Source organism: Triticum dicoccoides, chromosome 6B (assembly GCF_002162155.2).
Source record: "Triticum dicoccoides isolate Atlit2015 ecotype Zavitan chromosome 6B, WEW_v2.0, whole genome shotgun sequence".
Lineage (NCBI taxonomy): Eukaryota > Viridiplantae > Streptophyta > Magnoliopsida > Poales > Poaceae > Triticum > Triticum dicoccoides.
The window spans coordinates 717,971,788-717,981,953 of record NC_041391.1 but is presented as its reverse complement, the minus strand read 5'-3'; the positions used below and the strand labels follow the sequence as shown (position 1 = coordinate 717,981,953).

At 47.0% G+C, this 10,166-nt stretch overlaps 1 protein-coding gene across 2 annotated transcripts; it reads right to left on the bottom strand.

The window, feature by feature from the left end:
- Positions 1-1,324: 1,324 nt before the first annotated feature.
- Positions 1,325-8,969, bottom strand: LOC119325623 (putative 12-oxophytodienoate reductase 11). Of its 2 annotated transcripts, XM_037599354.1 has the most exons (5): positions 8,791-8,963; positions 2,853-2,993; positions 2,598-2,728; positions 2,189-2,362; positions 1,325-2,034 (listed from the first exon to the last, which is right to left on the bottom strand). In XM_037599354.1, the coding sequence occupies exons 1-5, from the start codon at positions 8,871-8,873 to the stop codon at positions 1,442-1,444; spliced, it is 1,122 nt and encodes a 373-aa protein (XP_037455251.1). In that variant the 5' UTR covers positions 8,874-8,963; the 3' UTR covers positions 1,325-1,441. The 2 variants fall into 2 exon arrangements, with proteins under 2 accessions (XP_037455251.1, XP_037455252.1); XM_037599355.1 differs by lacking the exon at positions 2,189-2,362 and having other exon boundaries at positions 8,791-8,969.
- Positions 8,970-10,166: the final 1,197 nt, after the last annotated feature.

Sequence of the window (10,166 nt, the reverse complement as noted above, 5' to 3'; positions counted from 1 at the left end):
CACGCTCACCAACAAAATAGGTCTGCAGAACGCAAACATAGGCACATAGTTGAGGTTGGCCTTGCACTCTTGGCTGGAGCTTCGATGCCCCTAAAATTTTGGGACGAAGCGTTTCTCACTGCCGTCCACATCATCAACATGCTTCCTAGCAGAGTTATCAACAATGAAACTCCCATAGAACGACTTCTCCACGTAAAACCAGACTATAAATCTCTTCGTGTGTTTGGATGTGCATGCTGGCGGTGATTCTCTCCCCAACAAAAGTGTCTCCGACCCGACATCGGACAGGGCATCAAAAGATATCATCTGCTACTGAAGCATACGGAGAGCTGAAGTGTAAATCAAAGAGCTGAAGTGTAAATCATCTGTGGTTACATCCAGTGGCGTAGAAATCCAGGCTACAGGGCCCATGGCGCTGGATTTCTTTGTTAACTGTAGCAATTTTGACACTGTTTGACATTGTAGAACATTTTCCGCCTGGGTCTTGCCCAAGGCTTGGCCCGATCCTGGCTACGCTACTGGTTACATCGAAATTTAACACTGACATATAGCCAGTGTATAGTAAACTCTGAACATATGGAAATGGTTCATCACTTTTTGTTTTTATGGAAATGGTCCCTTTTCAGCTTGCCAAAGAACTTGCTGACTGAAATTACCAGAAAACTATACATGACTAAATTAATTAAGGAGGGCAAAAGGGGAAGGAAAATTATATACCCTTTGTCCAGGACCGGTGTTAACAAGACGAATTGTTACCAACAGAAAGTGTATATTTAGTCCCTTGTGTACTGAGCGAGTTGAATTCTAGCCCTGTACTCTGTTTCTAGACAAGTGTGCTAGTGCCATTATAAAGTCGTAGCTTGTACAGTGTGTTTCCCCCCTCAATAAAATATGAATAAATAGGTATAACTTTCAAACACTTTTGACACGCTAAATGTGATGCCCTCGCCACCGTCCTAGCTTTCATTAACTATAAATTAAAATATTTACAGGTAAAGGGAAAAAGTAATTTAATTAATTTAATTTTTGATTGCAGTAGGATAAGTGAAGAGAATCAAAGTCTTACCCATTGGGGAATACGTGTGGATGTGGGAGCAAGACTGTAAACAGGCAAGTCTTATGTGATCTCATTAGGCTCATACTAGATGAAGCGATTCAAACCAATGACTATATTCCTCTGGTACACATAAAAACTAAGCATTCAGACCAATGACTCTGTTCATCCAATGAGCAGTTTTAACATCTAATACTACTGAACAACTGGTACAACAGGCAGTTGCTCCGATGAAGTTTTTTTGTGATTGGAAAAGGAGGGTAAGACCCCTAGCCACTGCATCACAATGATGCACACAACCAAATTTATTAAACAGGTTCAGTAACAATGAATACGCCCGGGTATCATAGTTCAGAGCGGGGATGAGCCCATTTATAAAACAACCATTTATACAACGGATGAAAGGAATGGGTAGTCAGTGTATCCAACAACTGGATCGGAGATGTAGAAAGTATCTCTGTTGTACTTGTTTAGCGGAGCATCAATCTCAAACCTCCGAGGTAGGTCAGGATTAGACAAGAACAAGCGTCCGTATGCAACCAGATCAGCATAGCCGCTGGAGACAGCTGCGTTTCCATCCTCTCTGCCGTAGCCACCGGCTACAATAAACGTTCCCTTGAAAGCATCCCGCATGGCGCGAAGGCTATTTGGAGTTTCAACCTTGTCAACAAACGTTATCATCCGTGGCTCGACCGTGTGACAGTAGAGGATCCCAATTTTGTTCAGCGCGTGTGCCATGTACAGGCCTAGAGCTCCCGGGTTGGAGTCTGACGATTCCCAGTAGTTTGCAAAGGGCGAGAGCCTCATCCCAACCTTACCAGCTCCGATTTCATCTACTACGGCTTCGACTACTTCTAGTCCAAACCGGCAACGATTCTCTAAGCTCCCGCCGTATTTGTCAGTGCGTCCATTGACTTGGTCCTTGAAGAACTGATCGATCAAATAGCCATGAGCCCCATGGATCTCAACACCATCAAATCCTGTAAACCGTACAGAGTAATGAGGTTAGATTTCCCTTCCATAGGTATCTTCAATGTACACCATTTTTCTGCGACTTTTCTTTACACTATTTTTAAGCTAAACTTAACATGTTATCAATATTTTGAGTGTGAATTGTGAGAGGGACACGGTTACCAGCTTCAATTGCATTTCTAGCAGCCACCCTGAAATCATTGATGACCATAGGGATCTCATCGGTCTCCAGTGGCCTAGGCGTTGAGAAATCAGATACTGTGCGATTGCCTACCACCATAGGTTTCAATGGCTTATCCGTGCTGGATATCGGAGCTTGTCCATTAGGCTGATAAGCTGCATGTAGACATCAAACATGTGTTGGTATTATGAAAGAAATAAAAGGGCCACACAGTAAGTAAAGGTTCACCAATGCATTTTCGTTTTAAACAGAGAAGATGTAATGGCAAAATGGTCAAAGGAATGTTTCGTACAAAATATTGGGTTGAAAGAAAAAAAATTTGAAATCCAATCTGAGGTTTTCCTCTTTTCAGATTAAAAGAGCAAGATTATATTTGTGCATTAAACTTACTATGGTTAGAGACTCTTCCGACATGCCAAATCTGACAGAAAAATATCCCTCCCTTGGCATGAACCCCATCTACGATAGGTTTCCACGCTTCCACCTGCTCCTTTGTCCAAATTCCAGGAGTATCTTTGTACCTTGCATGCACACAAGAAACATTCCATCTTTAGGAATCACTGAACTGTGATGAAGAAGATTAAATTGAACAGGACTGCTCAGATCTCTAAAGGCATAGTCCAATTAAGGATCTAGCGCACACACCCCTGGGCAGTGTCTGAGACTCCAGTGGCCTCAGCAATCAAGAGGCCTCCTATGGTTGTTCTCTGCTGATAATACAGTATGGCATGGGGCTGAGGAACATTGTTGTAGGATCGTGTCCGTGTAAGCGGTGCAAGAACTACCCTGGACAAAAAAAAAGGAAAGCTCTGAGTAACAAATGGACGATCATCATGTAAAAGAAGTGGTGGAATATTGTGACACTTGTAGGTTGTTGCCGTTGGCAAAAAAATTAGAAATACATTGTTCTCATGCTCCAAAGAAAATTCATTGGACTCGATGTTGATGCGTCAACATGTTCTAGATAGTGTCCCCATGACATTATAGACACCATTATAGACACGTAGAGGAAGTGCATGCTACATAAACTAGGTTTGTGGGGTTGCATTATAGACACCATTTTCAAGGTCTGTCGGGTTGATCTCGTCGCATTACTGTCATGTGCTCTGTGGAACACTATAAATACATATCGAAGGAGCAATTATTAAACACCTTTGTACACACCCGTGTACATGCAAAATGACCATTTTATTGCAGCTTTAGAGACCGTTATGCATGCACTAGGACCGCTATAATTCATAGCTTGAGGGTATATGAGCAATAAGATTCCCACTACTGCAAATATACACACAAAATATAAGTTTTGCTATATTTGTTTTGTGCTTAAGAAGATAGATCCACACACATTTACTATAGTTATCAATGAACCTCACATAATAATTGTGGTGACCAATAGGGGTAGGGCTAGACCGTATACTACCTCCGTCCAGGTTTATTGTGCTCCTTGTATTTTATACCATCTATACAACTAACAAAATATAAATTATACTAACTATTTTTTTAATATAAGATGTTTTGGCAGTTTAAATTAAACTGCCAAAACGTCTTATATTCAGAAACAGAGGGTCTATCATACAAAGGTACATTGTTGTATCTGCATGGAAGGCGCACAGAAGTATGAAGCTGACCAAACTGGATCGATTTCGATAGGAGACGTCGCTATACACAATCAGGTAGGTAGGCAGGTGGATGGATTCTCATGAGCTTCTAGCACATGCACCTATGTCATAACGGGAGTGCCTAAAACTCATTTAGATTTTTTTGAGGGTTTAGCCAAACTTTATTCATCAAACACCACATGGAGTGGCATGTGGTTCGGATCATGGGGTTGGCCAAACCAGACATGGCGCCCCTGACCGAGATTAAGTACATATTTGGCTAAACTATGTGCTTCATAGTTGACAGCACGACTTTCGAAAATAAAAGAACAATTAAAAGCTAATGCATGAAGTTTTATCTCCTTGATAATGGCTCCATAGCCTCCTTTAGCTCCACTATTGATGTCGCCAACTGCTTGCTTAGAGTCAGAAGAAATGACGAACTGATGCACGTTCAGGTCTGCAGCAAGTGCAAGAGCCTCTCTACATGCAATGACCTCCAAAGTAGCTGGGTCGTGGAGGCCGTAGATTGACAATGCCGAACTCCCCAAATAGTTGCCATCGCTGTCCAGACCCGTTTAGATGGGATATAGTTTGATATCATTCACTTTTTATTGTTGCGGCCCGTTTTCTTTGACAGGCCATAACCAGAGATGTTTCTTGTTCCCCTAGGTTAGTGGGCTGATTATTGGTTTCATTTTTTTTTTGTTCAGTTTGTCTATGAGCTTGGGCCGTGAGTGTTTGTTGGTGTGCCGCTACAGCCACTATAACACAAATGGCTTTTTCCTTCAGATTTTCACGGCTCTTGTTGACTCGTCCTATTTTTTCCAACTCACGTCCGGCTCAGATTACCTCTTATGAATTCATTTCCCTAGATGGATACGCATATAGTGTTGTCAGTTGCGCATGCGAGTATTCTAAAAAAAAGTGCATGCTAGTAAAAAAATTCCCTATTTTTTGCATTTTGTTTTTTCTTCTTATTTTATTTTCTACTCTTCCATTTCTAAATATAGGTCTTTTTAGGGATTCCAATGAAGGACTACATACGAATGTATATAGACATATTTTAAAGTTTACATTCACTTATTTCGCTCCGTGTGTAGTCTTTTATTGCAATCTCTAAAAAGACTTATATTTAGGAGCGGAGGGGGTATTTCTTTTAAATGTATTAGAGTATAAAGTAAATCTAGTTGCACACGCTCTGCGACGATGTAGTTACGTGTGTCTTAGAATGTACTCCATCCGTTCCCAGATATATAAGTCTTTCTAAAGATTTTAATAGGTGACTACATACGGAGTAAAATGAGTGAATCTACACTCTAAAATATATCTACATACATCCGTATATCGTAGTTCATTTGAAATGTCTAAAAAGACTTATATTTTGGAACAGAGGGAGTATGTAGTTGCCGCACTACGCTAATGTGTGAGTTGCTTGTAATTTGTGCACGTGTGCGTCACATATGTGAGAATAGTTTAAAACCCTAAAAAAGCCTAGAAAAAAATATGGGAGCTGCAGTGGTGGTGGGCGTGCAACTGACCCGACATCCCTTTCTCGCCCCTAGTTGCATACCTAGTAGTGGATATGCAACTGGCCTGAAAACCACCCCCTCTTCAGACCTCAGTTGCAGTCGTTTTGTACCCGTCTAGTTGCAGTCTTTTTATGCCCGTGTAGTTGCATGTCTGGTGGTAGATATGCAACTGGCCCTGATAAAATCCCCTCCCGACACAATTGCACTCTTTGTATCAAATGCAATTGCGGTCAAGTTACAACACTTACAGTTGCATATCTAGTGGTTGACATGCAACTCGCTCGCCAAACCCCCTTCCGACCTCAGTTTGAAGTTGCTTTGTACCCATCCAGTTGCAATCGGGTTATGCACTTGCATATCTAGTGCTAGACATGCAACTAGCCCGGAGAAACTCCATCCCCGCCCCAGTTACAATCGCTTTGTATACAGTACTGTTGCAGCCGGGTAACAACACTTGCAATTGCATATTTAGTAGTGGACATGCAACTGGCCGGCAATCCCTCCTTTTGAACTTAGTTGCAGTCGCTTTGTGCATGTGCAATTGCAATCGGATTACAATGCATGCAGTTGCATGTGTAGTGATAGACATGCAACTAGCCCCGACAAACTCCCCTCCCGACCCAGTTGCAGTCACTTTTGTGCACATGTAGTTGCAGTTGGATTATAATGCTTGCAATTGGATGTTTGTGATGTACAGCCCGGCAACCCCCTCCAAACCCAGTTGCAGTTGCTTTGTGCACATGCGGTTGTAGTGGGGTTAGGGCATCTCCAAACCCGACTCACAAACCGCCCGCATCCGTCAGGACCGCAGAAGCCATCCAACGCAGGCCTGTATCAGTCCACGACGCGGTCCGGGCGCATTTTCTCCTACAAACCGGAGACAAATGTGTGTGTATGGCGGGGGGGGGGGTGGCTTTGCGGGAGCCCGGACCATTGCCACACCTGCTTCTTACCGCCCTGGCCCATCCAAACCCCTCCCGCGCTTTCCATCCAATGCGTCGTACCGCTAGCCGCGCCACATTCATGCCGGCCCAGAGCATGCAGCGACCGACATTGAAGTCACGATTTGACCAGATGGGAGGGCGGCGCTGACGGACGTGACCTATCGGGCGTCGTCGATTCAATGTGGACGCCGTGTCCGGAGGAGCCAACTCCGGTCATTGCGCTACATTGAAGTTGGCTAACCGCCCCTTCGTCTGGGCCTCGCCTCGGCTATTTAAGTCATGAGTCGGCAACGCACAATTCCCTCCCCCGTCTTCGTGCCCGAGCCTCTCCTCCTTTGCAACCCCAGCTGCGGCGATTCCGAAGTCGAGGTACTCCGCACCGGGATGTGGAGTAGGCGGAAGCTCCTCCTTTGGTGGTTCTTGGCGCCGCTGCCCACGCTCTCCGGGCCCATCGATGTCCATGGTGGTCGCCTCCTCCAACAAGGAGGAGATCGTCATCTCCTCTTGTGAAAAGGAGGAACAAACACCACTGCAGCAGCCGTCCCGGCTTCTCAAGGATGTCGCCCGGATGAACGAAGATTTCGTCCGTCAAATCGACATAATGACGGAGCGGTCGCTCCGTTACATGGGCCCTTTTCCCCCATCACTAGTACGCATCAAGGAGGATCTGCCATCCCCACCGCACATCACGTCAAACACGAGATGGCGTCCCTGCTCCGGCCTGTGAAGGACGAGTCGACCTCGCCCCAGCACAAACGCTGCATCCAGATCATATGCCGCGCCCCACACCACCGCGTCGTCCATATTGGACGCCGAGTCAAAGAGGAGCCAGTGTCCCCGCCGTGTAGCTGGTACGCACCATCGTCGCCGCCACGCCGTCATTGCCTCAACATCAAGGAGGAGTTGCCACCCGCGATCAAGAAGGCGGGGTCACCTCCTCCACTACCTCAGAGGAGGTGGTTACAGCGGTGCCTCGGGCTCGAGGGTCATCTTCTACGAGGCGGAGCACGCGGCTAGGCAGCAGGCGAGGTACGACCGGCGTAATGCCGGTCGCCGCACCGTGTTCGCCAAGAGCGACGTGACGCTGGACTAGGTTCGCAAAGACCCTGACCTCGCCGCCTCGTGGGTGCTCGACCGCTCCGTGACCACTGCGGAGATGGCCGTCAGGCGTCGTCGCCGCCTTGATGTCGAGCTCGCCAAGATCAGCGAGTTGTGGTTGCTTAGTGACTGCTCTGCTAACGCCGATCACGGCAAGGCCGCTGCCAGGGCTCCAAAGGCCACATCGGCAGTGGCCGCGCAGCGCAATAGGAGGCGGAGTGGCTCCTCCACGAGTGTTAGGCAGCTGCCGGACAAGGCTACCATGGCCCTCCGGCATCCTTGCACCGCTGGAGGGACGAGGATGACGATGGCACAGACGGCGACGGCGGTGCGATAGGACAGGGCAGCCACACTTAACACTTACAAGGTGGTCGTCCGACATAGAGTTTAGTGTTTTTTAGTTTTTAGTAAAACGGTTGAAATATCGTCCGTTTATGTAAATTATATCCCAACTTCAATGAAACTCATTCGGTTTGAACGAATTTCGTCCTGTTAGTTCGAATTGTTAACTAAATGTATGTGGCTAGGGTTGAATGGCGGCCTCCCACATCCGTCTACGAGATCTATTTTGCAGATGACGTTTATGGGATCTATTTTGCCGATCCGTCCGCCGTCCCATAAATTTCCTTTACAGTATTTGCAGGAGCTAGAGATGCTCTCAGTAAGTAGCACCTGTTATGCTCTCGTACCGAAGACAATAATAATACAACTCATAGAAGGTCCCAAACAGAAGTAAAGTTTTCACCCAAGTCCAAGGATTTTGCAAATCGAGACCAAGAATTTGAACTCGATCCTCGCCGTCACCTTGCAGCCTTCGCTTCGTACCGCCTCAGCTGGTTCTTTGACCGGGAGGGGAGGAAAAGAGAAGTTGCCGTTCGACAAGATGAGTCCGCGGCGGCAGAGCGACGTAGGAAGAGAACTCCGGCGAGTGCCAGTACCATAACACCATAATCACCGCTGAGGATGAGTTCCTCTTCCATCACCACGACGGCAAGAAGAATGTTGGATCTGGAAGGCCACCCACAGCCGGGGATGAAAATAGAGGAGCTGCCGTCCCGTCAGATCCACTCCTCCCCCTCCAACTCCACCATGGAGAAAGAAGAGGCCCGTTGGCGTGGATGGAAGGCTCCAAACGAGGATCAGCAAGAGTGGAGGAGCAAGCTCCAGATCCAACTTACTCAAGCACAAAAACTGAAAGCGAACGAACCTAAATATAGTAAATACTACAGCGGACACAGCCTCCTCCCTCCCCAACTCCGGTCGGCGGAGGAGAGAGGGAGAAGACTGGCTGAACCACTCGGCTACACAGAGAAGAGAGAGAGAGAGAGAGAGAGAGAGCGCATTACAAACATTCAACCAAATGTTTTCACCATTTTCACAAAGGACAGAGGAGAGAGAGGAAGATGCAGACCTGTGGGAGAGATCGAACGCGCCCATCTTGTAGGGGGTGAGGAGAGGGACCGTGCTAGCAGCAATACCACCATGCTTGCTCATCTTCCTCCCTCTCTCTCTCTTCTTCTTTTCTTTGGTTCACTCCTCTTTCCCTCTCGATCGGCACCACTCTTTTAGTATCTTGTTTCAGAATAGCAACACCAACAGTGCCATTGTCCTCTATGTAATAATTGGATGCCCACTTGTTGAGCTAGCGGTCAGTGCCACTGTTCTTCTTCATGTGTATTGAGGGATATGGGTGCCGACCTGATTGATATCAATCTATTATACTAGTAGTACTTTCCTTTAGATCTATCTATTCAGTTCAATACACATAACCCATCCATTTGGCATGGCTGTCAACAATAACATTCAGAAATGCGGTAAGGTAAATTGTCCTATATATACATAGAACTTGGTACTTCAGAGAAAATCAAACTTCATGTTTTTCTCAACAACATTCAAAAAAATCCCGCAATATTCAAATGTTTTCCCATGGGAACATGTGTTTGCGCTTTCCCACCCAAATGTTTTGATTTTAAATCTTTTCACATCTTTTGTCAATATTATTCTTCAATTCACTTAAGCCTTACAACGCAAAAGAAATTACTCAACTATCTTCGGATGCATGCATGCATGTCGGCAGCAGCTATCTTCGGATGTCACACAGCGTAGCAGCGGTAAATTTTCTTCTTGAGCTGCCGTGACATCGTAGTCAAGGAATAGGATAAGTGACACTGTAGTAACATCTCTAGCAGACCCCGCAAACCGGTTCATCCGATAAAATAACCATCGGTTTACGGGATAGAGCCCGTAAACCCGGTCTGCAAAATCGATCGTTCTGATTTTTTTTTGTCGGTCCTGAATGCGCGAGTCCATTTTCTCCATATCCACGGGATTTCATCCTCCTTTGCAGTATCATCTATCCTTGACAGGAGGGAAATTTCAGCCCCAACTGCTTTCCTCACAGTCGATGCCACTACCTCCCGAGCTCGATTCCGGCCAAATAGAGAAGCCGCCGCATCTCGTCGTCGCCAGTGCTCGCCCATGGTCTTGAACCTCCATCCCCACCGGTAGTTCGCCCCCGCAATTGCCCAACCGCAGGCCCGGGTGCGGGCGCGCAACAGCAGCTCGGCCGCGGGTGCGCAGCAGCCGCCGGTGAGGGCGTGGGCACGGGCGCACAGCAGCAGGTCGTCCGAGCAGCAGCGGCTGCGGCTGCGGTAGCAGCAGCAGCTCGGCCACGCGCGGGCGCACAACAGCAGCAACTCGGCCACGCAGGAGCCGCAACAGGTCAGCCACGCGCGGGTGCACAGCAGCAACAACTCGGCCACGTAGGAGCCGCAGCAGCTCGGCCAT

What these genes read in the sequence shown, in the direction of transcription:
- LOC119325623 (XM_037599354.1), bottom strand. Translation starts at nt 8,873, where the DNA reads ATGAGCAAGCATGGTGGTATTGCTGCTAGCACGGTCCCTCTCCTCACC. An exon ending in GTCTCAGACACTGCCCAGGG is followed by an intron (nt 2,729 to 2,852) that starts GTGTGTGCGCTA and finishes TGTGCATGCAAG; the next exon opens with GTACAAAGATACTCCTGGAA. An exon ending in TAGAAATGCAATTGAAGCTG is followed by an intron (nt 2,035 to 2,188) that starts GTAACCGTGTCC and finishes TACGGTTTACAG; the next exon opens with GATTTGATGGTGTTGAGATC.